The sequence below is a fragment of the Homarus americanus genome, unplaced genomic scaffold (assembly GCF_018991925.1).
Source record: "Homarus americanus isolate GMGI-L3 unplaced genomic scaffold, GMGI_Hamer_2.0 scaffold43707, whole genome shotgun sequence".
Taxonomy (NCBI): domain Eukaryota; kingdom Metazoa; phylum Arthropoda; class Malacostraca; order Decapoda; family Nephropidae; genus Homarus; species Homarus americanus.
In genome coordinates, this window is record NW_024724449.1 from 436,436 (window position 1) to 450,230 (window position 13,795).

The 13,795-nt window shown below is 45.8% G+C and overlaps 1 protein-coding gene across 1 annotated transcript; it reads right to left on the reverse strand.

Moving 5' to 3' along the window:
- Window positions 1–207: 207 nt before the first annotated feature.
- On the reverse strand, window positions 208–9,704 carry LOC121864399 (MDS1 and EVI1 complex locus protein EVI1-A-like). The gene is made up of 2 exons (XM_042363425.1): window positions 9,186–9,704; window positions 208–2,551 (listed from the first exon to the last, which is right to left on the reverse strand). The coding sequence occupies exon 2, from the start codon at window positions 2,431–2,433 to the stop codon at window positions 913–915; it is 1,521 nt and encodes a 506-aa protein (XP_042219359.1). The 5' UTR covers window positions 2,434–2,551; window positions 9,186–9,704; the 3' UTR covers window positions 208–912.
- Window positions 9,705–13,795: the final 4,091 nt, after the last annotated feature.

The window sequence follows — 13,795 nt, forward strand, 5'->3', positions numbered from 1 at the left end:
ATAAATGTTTTTCTCACAAAATTGGGTAAACACAAAAATTAATTATCCATTTTTTTATTATTGCACAACATTGAAATAATTTGTCCTTTATATTCAAGAACAAATTTAAGTCTTCAAAAAGGAAATTGAAACTAAGCTTAATTTATATTTTATTTTATTTCATCAGTACTAAAAAATAATATATACAATTAATATGTATTTTCAGGTTTCATGAAAGTGAGACATAACAAATCTTCAAGTGGGTTTGTTTACATGTGTGTGTGTGTGTGTGTGTGTGTGTGTGTGTGTGTTGTGAACCCCTGTTAGACTGTTGTCATGACCACATATTAAAATGTATTATGGCCCCTTGTTAGACTGTATCATTTTTTACAGTCAATAATTATAATCTGTTCGACTGTATCAGCGCACTGTACTTCATCTTCGTCAGACAGAGGAGGGAAAGCAGCACTACGACCCTCACTGTACTGTACACTCTTCTCTAGGCTCGTTGAGATGACCTAAAAAACAAAACAACTACACTGTAAAACTCGACACCCACAGGAAGGCGTCTGCTCACTGGGTCAGGTGTTGTTGGCGTACACAGGTGAGTGACTGACCCGCATCGAGGATAATGACTTCATCTTGAGTATGTGAAGCGAGGATATCTTTGGTGTGGTACACAACTTGACTAGAATACAACGTTGGACTCGTCTCTTGTTGTCTTCCATTGGCAACTTTTGGTAGTGAGGACACATCCCCGTAACAATCCTTAAGTTTATTTCACTTTTTTTATTGTTAAAGTGGATAGCGAGTTGATTGTATTGACCTCACTGTATAAAGGAATTTGCAGAGAATTTTTTAATACACATATTACAACATGGCGTCTCATAGTATAATTAACACTAATAGTATAATGTGCTATTAAATTTGGTGCTATTCTAATCTAACGCGTTTCTTGGCTGGTTCATCCGCGCCCGCTGGGTGGGTGGAGTGGTGGTGGGCGTCTGTGACACTCGCTTCACTGTCACAGCCGTCGAGGGAGTGAGACGTCGCTACTCTGGTTATGTCCACCGTCACCTCACCCTCACTGTCACCCTCCACTCTGCTCACATCCATCTCAGTATCGTCAACTTTCTCGATAGTGACGGCGACGCTGCTGGAGTCTGGGGCCTCGGGGGAGTCCGGTGGGTTGGGTCCTTCTTCTTCGTGTTTCTTGAGGTGTCGGTCAAGGTTGGTCTGCTGGCCGAAGCAGCGGTCACACAGCGGACACTTGAAGGGCTTCTCCTTGTTGTGGATGTTGCGGACGTGACGCTGCAGGTTGGACGAGATGCTGAAGGAACGCTCGCAGTACTTACACTTGTAGGGCTGCTCCCCGGTGTGAGTCCGCAGGTGGCGGGTCAGATTGGCCGAGCGTGGGAACACTTTGCCGCAGAACTTACATGTATATCGATCCTTAGCAGTGCGAGCCACGTGCGGCGTCAGTAGGTCACTGTATGGACGAACGAGGTCACCATAAGGACGAGACGCTCCAGGCATATGACTCTTGAAGAAATCCAGTCCAACTGTGCGTGCTGGAGCCATGCTGACGGAGGGGAGGCTGGCGTGGGGGAAGAGGGAGGTGAAGAGGGGATACCTGGCTGAGGGGAGGCAGCTCCCGGCCATAAAAGCGGACCGATCTAGGCTACGGTACATGTCCAGTATGGCGGCGGGGTGTAGGGGTCGAGGGTACACCAGAGGTAACTTGGCTGGTGGCTCAGCAGGCGGGTAAGGCGGGTTTGGCACCGGACTACTCGAGGGAGAGTCTTTGAGCAAGTCGCTTATCCTGAGAAACGGGTGATCCTGACGGGGACGAGGTTTTATTACATCATCAAACTTAGTGTGTTCAGGTTTTTCTGAAAAACTTCCCTTGTCGTCTAGATGGGCCCTCTCGTCCTCCTTCGTGACCTCGCTGGTCGTGACGGTTCTGCCGCCACTCTCTGACCTCCTCTTCATAGTCAGGTCAAGTGGCAAGTCTTTTTTGTCGTTGTTTTCGTGCACTGGATCTCTGACTACTTCATTTTTCTCAAAATGAGCTTGGGAGCGCCCATCCTCAGTGTCTATGATGGCGGTGACGGTGAGAGAGGCATGTGTTGGTGGCGGTGAGTCCAACTGGGGCGACGAAGCTGGAGAATTCTTAATTGAGCCAAGTGTCTCAGCCTCCAACCTTGGTGGGGTATAAAACGCCAGGTGTGACTTACTCCCATCTTCCCCTGCCTTCGGGGAGTGAGGGGAGTAAACAGGGCTCCGATTGTGGTGTATGGGAAGGAAGAGAGAGGAGTGCAGGAGCGGGTACTGGGGTGCTGGTTCTCTAGGAGGATGCGACGCCAACATCTGGTAGGTCAGGAGTGACGGCGGTACCACAGACAGAGGTGCCCGAGGGTACACGTTGAAGCCTCCTGCTGGCGTTGACTGCATACTGAACCAGCGCGTCGACGTGTGACTTGACGAAATTGTGTAGACTGATACTGAAGGAGACGCCGGCGTGGCAGTAGATGGGAGTGAACTGTGATGTATCCAAGTGTTACTACGGCTTCTGCGAAAGAAAAGAGAATGGACTCGTTACTCTCCCGTCCAAAAATATTTGTTTCATTTAGACATTCCAAAAACACAAGCACATTTCATTAAATATTCCTACAAGACCCTGATGTTCTACCACTGAACTATAATTTTCTTTACGCCTTTCCCAGTTTCTCTCAGCATTTAAAAATTGATTTTTCCAAATTTCTGGGGGGTAATACCTGACATAGATACCTGCAGAGTAACAGTTCTTGGCTACGGAAGTTTAGGTTAAGGTTAATTGTGGTCACCCGACACTTTCACTATTCAAGTAATTTTCCTTTAGTTATCAAAGTTGTGTGTGTTGTGGAGAAGTCTTAAAGTCCAGCAGCGAAAGCAGGTTAAGTCCCCACACCTGTAACACTACCACAACACAAGAGAAAACGACACTTGTGACCCGTCTCGCTGGGACGTCCCTCCGGCAGTAGGTCGCGACGTTGACTAACACTTGGTTGGCGTGTGTTGCCGCAGGGCATCGGTGTGGTGGAGAGTGCGACTGGGTGTGGTGTGTACTCGTGCATACTTACGACCTCTGAAACGTGGGAGGAGGAGGCGGGAACGGGAGGGGAAAGGCGAACGTCAACGGGTCAGGTATGGACAGGTCAAGGGTCGAGCGGGGTGAGTCAGCCAGATGTGACGTGTACCTTATACAAAGTCCAACAGAAGGAGTCGCTTGGCACTCCCCGGGACCACTAGTAATGCACACGCCTCACCTGTCGTACTTCACTGACCCCTCGCACCAGTGCTGCGCCACTACACACCCCAATCCCCACGAGACAATAAGTACGGATATATAAAACACGAATGCAGTAAATAAACATTTTCTGTCATAGGTAATAAATCTGTATTCGGTATCTTGTTTACGGAAGATAAATCGAAATTCTTGACACAATCAGCGAGTGCAACACTGACATGATCTCGCGCTGGACTCAAGAGCTGCAAGCAACGACGATCATGTCCCCGAGGCGACGGTGCTCACCCGGTCACTCTTAATCCCCGGCAGGTGAAACTCTCCACCCAGCGAGGTATTGTTCCCTGGTGCAGGGACACAGATTTCCTCCTAACTTTAGCGTAAAGCTGGAAATAACTTTCTACTTTGCAAAGGTTCGCGCAGGGCAACAATAGCTTTGCGGTCCACTGAACTATAACAATAATCACAGCGACCCGGACGGCAAATGTCACCCCGCGAGGCGCCAAAAGGGCTTACTGCAGGGACTCAAGAAACATGGATCGTCTCCTCTAACCTGACGGACAACCCAGCCACCACCTCCACACCTCAGGCCCTGCCCCTCAGTGTACCAGGACAACATGACGTCTCAAAGCTCTTAACACGGATTTAGGACTTTTCTCTACATTCACCCCACTATCCTTAAAATTACCCAAATCATCCCCCCATTTTTTTCCGAAAACTTAACCTGCCTAAAATACCCAACACTCGGGCAGTGTCCTTTAACCCTTTACTTCTCTCCATCCGTTCGACATCTTTCTTCACCTTTATCTTCTCCTCCCCCTGACCCTCCTTATCTACCCCCTTCTTTCAGCACTCTTACTCTCTCTCCTTCACAACACCCTTATTATCTATCCTTCAACCTCTCCCTCCCTCCCTCCCCCAGGCAGGTCCTATCACGTCTGTATTGGCTGCTGCACGTGGTGTCTGCTCAGGTGATCAAGTGGGTGACACACAGCCGAGAGAGAGAGAGGACGTGTGTTGGTGTGTGTGTGACAGATCGCTGGAATATGTTTTTTGTAATAACAGTTACATTCTGTGGACTCTCCCCCTCCTCCCCCTTCCTCCTTCCTCCCCCCTTCCTCCCTCACTCTTTCTTGAGATATCTTTATCCACCTCACAAAAAAACGAAATATATAAACTGACACACACAAGCAAAAGACTCAGGACAGAGTAGATTATAGATAGTCATAACATATAGAAATCATATAGCGATATATAAATAGATTTTTGTACTGGGCTTATAGAACAATGTGTGTGTGTGTGTGTGTGTGTGTGTGTGTGTGTGTGTGTGTGTGTGTGTGTGTGTGTGGCTTCTGATCATATGTGGGGTGGGTCCTGGTGGGTTCTGTGATCGCCCGTAAGTAGCTGTGTCACGCACGGACGCCTGGGCGACAAATACCACCACCGCAATAAGCAACTCTGGCGTCAGGACTGTTGGCGAGTTTTTCCCCCTCCCTCCATCTCGCTTGGCTACATCAAGAGAAAACCCGCCAAAAAAATGTTCATAAATCATTTTTTTTTTTTGGTGGGGGGTTGTCATTCTACCGGAGATTGTACTGACGATCAGGATGAATGCTCAATCAGTCCTAACATTAAGACCATTAGAGGAGTTTTAATACCCACTGTTAAGGTCTCTCATGTGAATTACCTCCAGTGTATTGTCTGGGTAAATATCACGGTGTAGAATCTGTTTCAACAAGCACTCTTTCCCCGCAGTTGACATTTCAGGGTTTTTTTTTTAATGGCTTCTGTTTATTCAAAACTCTTCAAAACTTTTTCCTTTGACTTTTTTTTAGACTAAACAACATTTATAAGTAGATTCAGAGAGAGAGAGAGAGAGAGACTTTCCTTTTTTTATTTATTTTTTTAAGCAACAATGAATTCTGCTCTAGTTGTCGGGAAGCAACGTTGAACGCTCCGTCAGATGGAAAGTGTAAGAGGTAAACAAAACAAGGTAACATTTCCGCCTTGGACCACTCCGAAATGCTTCTTGCTGCAGAGAAAGAGACAGACGACAGACAGACAGACAGACGGACGGACAGACAGACGGACAGACAGACAGACAGACAGACAAGTACACTAAATATGAGTGATAAGTGGAAACAGAGAGAGGAAGTGAGTAAGAATCGAGATAGATTCGGAGAGAAGGAAAGATATCAATAGAGAGAATAAAAGAAAGCGATAGATAGAGAATAATTGAAAGAGACACAAATAGAAAAATATTATTACCTCGACACACCGATAAAACAAGAACCAGAGAAATACGGCGATAGTCAAATAAAGAACAATAGTCACAACGATTATAAAGTCTTATAAATAACTCCATACAGCGATAGCCACAGTGATACAAAAATTCATTATCTGATACAGCAACCGTTACATGATACAGCAGCCTTTACAGGAATGTGTCGCTTCTGGCAGCTTTTAATACAGTCTTAGTAATAAAAATTCAAAAAGGCAAAAATAGTGGTTACATAATACAGAATGCCTCGGTATCGACGTGACAAAGAAATATATGTATTTTTGGACACTGATTCATAAAAGCAATCGACCAAACTATTGACAGTAAAATATCACGGGTAATAGAAGTAAGAAAAATATTTTATCATAAATGTTGTGACTCCCACTTTCTCTCACGAGTGTTGAGATGTGTGTGTGATGTGAGGTGAGAGGGAGGTGTTGGTGTGACAGTCATGTGTGTGTGTGTGATGTGAGGTCAGAGGGAGGTGTTGGTGTGACGGCCATGTGTGTGTGTGATGTGAGGTGAGAGGGAGGTGTTGGTGTAACGGTCATGTGTGTGTGTGATGTGAGGTGAGAGGGAGGTGTTGGTGTGACGGTCATATGTGTGGAAGTGTACAGGACAGCAGGAGGTGAGAGGGGTAGGTCGCTCCTGCCTATACTGCTGGCCGACTTGTGTGTGACTGTACAGAATATCTAAACACACACACACACAGTGCACTCACATACATGTACCCACGTATACGGACACGCACACTCGCACACTAACATACTGTACACGTATACATGAGCGAACATAAACACGCTCGAATTCGCTCAAATATACGTATACAAAAATTGATCGTAAATCAACACTAAATAGGATAAATAAAATTAAACTGCATCAAATTAAAAAAAAATAATAATAATCTTAAAAAGTTTGAAGAACGTCACAAAATGTTCGTAAATTTAGTGAACAATGAAGAAATTTAATGGTGGTGAGAACGTCAGAAGCTCTCTCGATAAAAAGACCTCTGGGAGCCACACGTAAATATGATGAAATCTTAATCGATGTTTTTCTTAATTTTTGTGAAATTATGAGTTACGAGGGATTATATTTCAGGGTTTTAATTAACATTTTTTTTCATATTTTTTTCAGGTAAGTGGCTCCTAGGTGCACATATTACAGGTAAGTGGCTCCTAGGTGCACATATTATAGGTAAGTGGCTTCTAGGCGCACATATCACAGGTAAGTGGCTCCTAGGTGCACATATTACAGGTAAGTGGCTCCTAGGTGCACATATTACAGGTAAGTGGCTCCTAGGTGCACATATTACAGGTAAGTGGCTCCTAGGTGCACATATCACAGGTAAGTGGTCAAGGCTACAAATTTACAGCAAAAACTACCAATTAACCATAAAATTAAGGTACTGTATTTATATTATCAGTTCATGCTGTCAGTCGTCTATACACCAGGCAGGGCATCCATGTTCTACGGACGCGATCTTTCTTTAAGTTATATTTTAAACCCAGGAGCCTTAAGTCGTCATTGTCATCATCATAGTTATTGTCATTTTCATCATCATAGTTACTGTCATTGTCATCATCATAGTTACTGTCATTGTCATCATCATAGTTACTGTCATTGTCATCATCATAGTTACTGTCATTGTCATCATCATAGTTACTGTCATTGTCATCATCATAGTTACTGTCATTGTCATAGTCTCAACCATAATCATAGTGTAGATGAAGTTGTACTCATGAGGAATAATAAAATAGAGTAATAAAACAAGAATTAACTCGACTACCAAATTTACACTCTCGTGATTGAAACTCCTGAGTGACGCGTTTGTGAGTTTCCACTTGACGGGGGTCTTGTGAGGGGCAAGAGTCCCTAGGTACCTGTAGGGTGATGACCATACACACACACACACACACACACACACACACCTCTTCCGTGGGTCCGCATACAACAGAGGGGCCTGTACAGATGCTAATATTGAAACAGTTTATCTAGTCAGAAAAAATTTCAGATACAGAGTGGACAATAAGAACAATGCTAACATGGCTGAACCAGTGGCGTCACCATTGTCATTTACGCTTCAGCTGGGGTCCACGTCAGTGTTCAAAGTATAGTATATTCTGGAAATTAATGTAATCCTTGGCAGGTTCCCCCTTCAAGGATTTAACGATATAATCATTTGATATTGTGATCTAGGTTTTTTGCGTCAAACCAGATGGTCCCGTTTATCTTCTCCAGCCAGTTCCTGTAGACCGCTGACCCCGACTTCGTAAAGGTGCTTCAACAACCAACTGGGGAGTCGTGGAGGAGCGCTAGGAGGTTAGGTTAGGTTAGGTTAGGTTAGGTTAAGTTACAGATATGTACGACAGTGATGCCACCATAACACAGGTGAGCTCCATAAGCCAGTCTGCTTATAGAGTGAATATTACTGTCTTCTCTGTTCGCCTTTTCGCTGTTCCAGACAACATCTTGATCGCCCTCGCCGTGAGTGACGCCTCGAACAACCATTGCCAGGCCCGCCACTGATAACTATGTTCCGTGCGGTCTGCTGTTACTATGTTCTGCTACTCAGTACAAGTTAAGAGTCTTCTGTGTTCGTTTAGGCAGACAGTGGAAGTATAAACGCCACGTCCCATCCCTGTTAATCCACCATTAAAGTAACGTTAGGGGACGAATGCACTAACTAAGGCGGGATCCTCTTGTTGGTTGTGTCAGTATACTCTTAACACGACCGGGCTTATAGATGTCCTAGTATGTGTTCACAGCTTCAGAGAACGCCAAGTGAAGCCCAGGCCGAAGTGTGGGTCGGTGTGGGTCGGCGTGGGTCGGTGTAGGTCGGCGCCGCGTGGGTCGGTGTGGGTCAGCGTTGGTCAGCGTGATCTTGTATGGTGGAGAATCCTATACCTATGACTACCAGCGGCATGATTTAAAATAAGCGTTTAAAATACAGGAAAAAATATCATGCCATAACAGTAGAATGTCACCGGACCATTACAGAGTTTGTTAGCGTCTTAAAAGAGAAAGGTTCAAACTTTCCATTCCAACACGAAGAAGAGTAACGAAGCGATGTTGGTAAAGTATAAACACATTCCTCTTTATTTGGGGTTTTGTCCAAATTACAGGAAATCGGGTGAACTACACATGTATGTCGACGCGATGCATGTTATATTGTTATACACACATTACACGCCCAGTCCTTCACACACACACACACACACACACACACACACACACACACACACACACACACACATTTGTATAATATGAAACAGTAACAAAATATGTTTAATTACATATGAAAAAATATATATTTTATTTTCTCAATGAGTCAGGCAAGTGAAATTACTTAGCGTGTTCCAATAATAATAATAATAATAATAATAATAATAATAATAATAATAATAATAATAATAATAATAATAATAATAATAATAATAATAATAAAGAATTACCGACCTTTAAAAGTCGAGATAACTTAATGTTGTTGTTATATTTTTCTTGTTATTTAAGGCTGTTGTTTATTTATGTTTTAGTTAAGTACGTTAATACCGGACTTGGGTGAGGGATAACGGACCACAGTGTAACATTACAATAACTTTCTTTTGTACGGTATTAAATAAAAGGATTATGTTTACTTACATCTGTTTATAATGATGAGCTGCGTGGAGGTGTGTATGTTGCTCGCCACTTTACGACACCGATCACACAACACAAGCAAACTCCTTCCTGGTTCAGGTGTTCTTCACTGGCAAACACCTGACCGTCTTCTCTTAATGACTAGTTGCAGACTAGAGGGTTTCTGTGTCGTTACGTCCACCTGAGAATATCTTCACTTTGCGAGGAATCGACGTCAACACCAACCCAGTGACACGAAGTCCACCTGATTTGCTTAAAAAAACTGTTTTTATATTCACTTGCTGTGGGCACTTTTACCAAGATCGACTTGTTGTGAGTCTGACTTCTTGTGAGGACGACTCGTTATGAGGTAGTAGGAGGAGGAGGAGGAGGTGTGGCGTGGAGGGTCGTGCACGTGGTGAGGGAGGGCGCGCGTGCCTGGCCTGCGTGGTGGTGGGTCCCGGGGACTTGCAGTGCGCACCTCACCTGTCCCGACACAACCTGGCGACTGAGCGCTCACGGCTCGACACAATCACGACCATCGGCCTCACCCAAACCCTCAGGAAGTAAGTCAGCTGGCAGGAGCGGGGGGATGATGGCGTCTATGGACAGAGAAATACACATCCATACATATTGGAATTATGGAACTTTTAATGGGAAACTAACTACCATTAAAAAAAAAACTAGACATAAATTGTAACTGCATTGATTTTTTTATAATAGTGATAATACAAAATAGATAAACTGTAACACTGATGAATCTCTGAAATTAAAAACACCCAAAAACACACAAAAACAAATTGGAAAATGAGAAAATATTTAACATTGTAGACATTCCGGTCCTCTGCCTCCCGACAGTTCATCACACATGCTCGGGAACCATCGATGTCACCCATGGAAGTCGAACTTATGAATGAAGGCAGGAGGGGCGGCGGGAAGGGGGGGGGGGGGGGGCGGGCGGGACTCTTAGTTTTTACTGTGTGTTATGGTAGAGTGATGGGTGGCGTAGGGCGGCCCAGTGAGTATGACCCCGCTCGTCCAGATCATCCCTTCAGTAACTCACTAATCCATCATATTCACTTCCTTATCACTGGCAGGTAATCAGGTGTGTGTGTGTGTGTGTGTGTGTGTGTGTGTGTGTGTGTGTGTGGTGTTTTGTTTTTTCATCCACCTGAGCCAAATTATCCAAAGCCTTTAATCTTGACCAGGTGGCTCATCAGCTGGTGTGATTATGAACCTCTTGTGTTATTTTTTTAAGGCGTTGGGTTCAGGCGACCAAGTGGATCCCACAGTCAACCCAACTGTGAATGAGTACCAAAGTAGTCGAGCACAGTGGCAGCCATGTTGCTTCCTTGTGTACAGAGGTTTGGCAGTCAGTGTGCTGTATCCCTAATAGACTCTGGGGCCAACTTTTACTAGTAGATGTGTCCAAACTGTTCGCTAGTTGTCGGGATCAGTCTTAAGAGTAAATTAAAGAGTTTTTGTTTACATTGAGATAAAGTTTTCTGTATTAATTGGAAACAAAGATATAATTAGAACTGTATAAATAAGAACGCTTTGTGTGTGTGTGTGTGTGTGTGTGTGTGTGTGTGTGTGTGTGTGTGTGTTTTACTGTGATGGGCGTGGCTGTATATTAGTGTATATGACAACAATAGGTACTGAACTGTAAAATGTAGAGAAACACGCACATACACAAAACATGTCACTCTTCCTGTGTGTGTGTGTGTGTGCAGGCTTCACAGTGCCAGGAGGCTTCACAGTGCCAGGAGGCTTCATAGTGCTCGGAGGCAGACCGATAACACCCAACACATCATCAGCTGGGCGTGCGTGCGTGGGCGTGTGGGCGTAGATGGCCTACTGACCCACGCCTGTTATTCATCCGGATGTCGAGGTACAACGTGGGTGTGGTGAGGGTTAGCGTGGGCGTGGCGGATGTAGGGATTCACCGTGGGCGTAATGTAGATATTAGGGTAAGCGTGAGTGTTAAGGGATTAGCGTGGGCGTGATGGTTGTCGGGGGTGAGCGTGGGCGTGATGGTTCGCGGCTGTGTTGGAAATAGTGACTTTTATAGTAAAGTTAGTGGCGGCGGTGGCGTGGATGGTGATGGCGGCGTGGATGGTGATGGCGGCGTGGATGGTGATGGCGGCGTGGATGGTGATGGCGGCGTGGATGGTGATGGCGGCGTGGATGGTGATGTCGGCGTGGATGGTAATGGCGGCGTGGATGGTGATGGCGGCGTGGATGGTGATGGCGGCGTGGATGCATCAGTGGACCTCTGGCAGTGTTTGGACCGGAACTTACCGGTATATGTACTTCCGATTAGAGGCTGTGTGTGTGTGGGGTGTGACAGTGGGCGGTAGTGGTGTGGGTGTGACAGTAGTGGGCGGTGGTGGTGTGGGTGTGAGTAGTGTGGGCGGCGGCCGTGCTGTCAGTGTGTGTGTGGGCGTGAGACTCCAACGTTGCTATGGGTGTTGAGTGAAGGTGTGTGTGTGTGTGTAAGAATGTGTGCTGAGTGTGAGTTGGTATAGACTATAGTGTGAGCGGGTGTGAATGGGTGCATAAGAGTGAGTGTGGGCGTATAAGGGTGTACGAGTGTGCGTGAATATGGGCGTGTGGGAGTGTGTGAATGAAGTCATATGTGGGCGTGTTTGGATGAACAGTGAACTAAAGTTAAATAGTGTGTGTTGGGGGGGGGACTTCCTGCCTGTACTAAAGAGGAAGGAAGAGAGGGGAAGTGAAGGAGGGAGGGGAGAAGGAAGGAAGAGGGGAACAGAGGTAGTTAGAGAGAGGGGAGGTAGGGGAGGGAGAGAAGGGAAATAAAGGAAGGATGAAGAGGAAGTATCAAAGGGAGGGAAGGGAGAAGTGAGGGGGAAAGAGGGAAAAGGTGATAGGAGAGAGAGATAGAGAGAGAGGGGGAAGATTAGGCTGAGAAGAAAAGAAGGGAGAGAGGGAGGAGAGAGTGGGTAGGTTAGGTAGAAGGATAAGATAGAAGGAGAAGAAGAGAAGGAAGGGAGGAGAAAGGAAAGAGGAGGAGGAAAAGAGGATACAGAAAGGGGAGAGAGGGAGGGGGAGAAGATGGAAGGGAGGAGAAACAAAAGAGAAAGAGGAAAGGAGATAAAAGGGAAGAGAGGAAGGAAGGAAGGAAGGGAAGGAACAGGAACACGGACGCAATACGGACACGAAGAGGTCAACCGGAAATACAGGAGGACACTGTTTATGTGACATACATACATACATACATACATACATACATACAAAGTGAACAAGAGAGCGATTGAATGCATGAGACAGAAAGACAGACAGACAGACAGACTTAATTATACAAATAAAAACAGGAGTTAATAAAAGCCACAATCGAGTGAACTTACATACCTTTGTGTGTGTGTGTGTGTGTGTGTGTGTGTGTGTGTGTGTGTGTGTGTGTCCCTGAAGCTGCGACATAAAATCCGCCTTTGAATCCGACAGTTGAAATCGGATTATATCTATTATTAAAATGATTAATATAAGACGTCAGGGGGGTTGGTGGGGAGGGAGGAGGGCGTGGTGGGGAGGAGGTGGGGAGACGTGGTGGGGAGGAGGGGGGAGTCGTGGTGGGGAGAGGAGGAAGGAGGACGTGTGGGGAAGGTCGTACGGGTGGGTGTCAGTGTCTCGCAAAAAAGGTTCAAATCTTAAGACATCTCTCAAACCCAAGAAGTAACATCGACTCCACACCACAGACACGAGAGATACCTCCTGTGTGTCTAAGCGTACAGGGATGTGGCCAGAAGTGAAGCAAGTTGACAAGGGAGAGTCGTGTGTGTGTTTTCCTCTTCATCACCCATACGACACAGCTCCATTACCTCACCTCACTGTCTGGTGGTGAAAAGAGTGATTACGGAACGTGTCTGAGAGGGTCGTTGGGTTGCGTCGATATCTAATAAGTTTCACCAGAATCCATTTATGTTTGATTGAGTTATGACCTACAGCAGCCACGATGACTGGACATATGAACCCCAGCAGCCCTAACCTAACGTAACCAAATTTAACAAAACCTAACCTAACCTCATTGTAACATTAGAAATATGATCCACAATACGGTATGTTGAGGGTCGCACTCGGGTGGGGTAAGGTGCATGTAGGGGAGGGGTGATGGGGATGTGAGGGGAAGGGGAGGGAGGGGTGATGGGGGTGTGAGGGGTAGTGGAGGGAGGGGTGATGGGGGTGTGAGGGGTAGTGGAGGGGTAATGGGGGTGTGAGGTGTAGGGGAGGAGTAGTACAACCAGCTGGGGAGGAAGCAGGCTGTTGATTTCACCTTCCTGCCTCCCGTTTTCTGAATGACGGACAAGTGATATCCCCAGTCACCTGTCCCGGCCCTGGATCCCTCCCTCCCTCTCTCCCTCCATCCTGACTCCTCTCTCTACCTATCCATCTCCCTCCTCTTCCTTCCTCATTCCCTTCTTCATCTCCCTTCCCGGCCTTTCCTCCCACAGAACCAGACAATGTGATGTAGTCGTGGCCAGAATTAGGCTAGGATACAGACACATCTGGCAAGTTAGTAACGCTGTACCCATACCGGAACACTCAGCATATAAACTTTGCGATAAACCTCTAAAGCATACACTTGAACACTATATTATTGAATGTGACACTGTCAA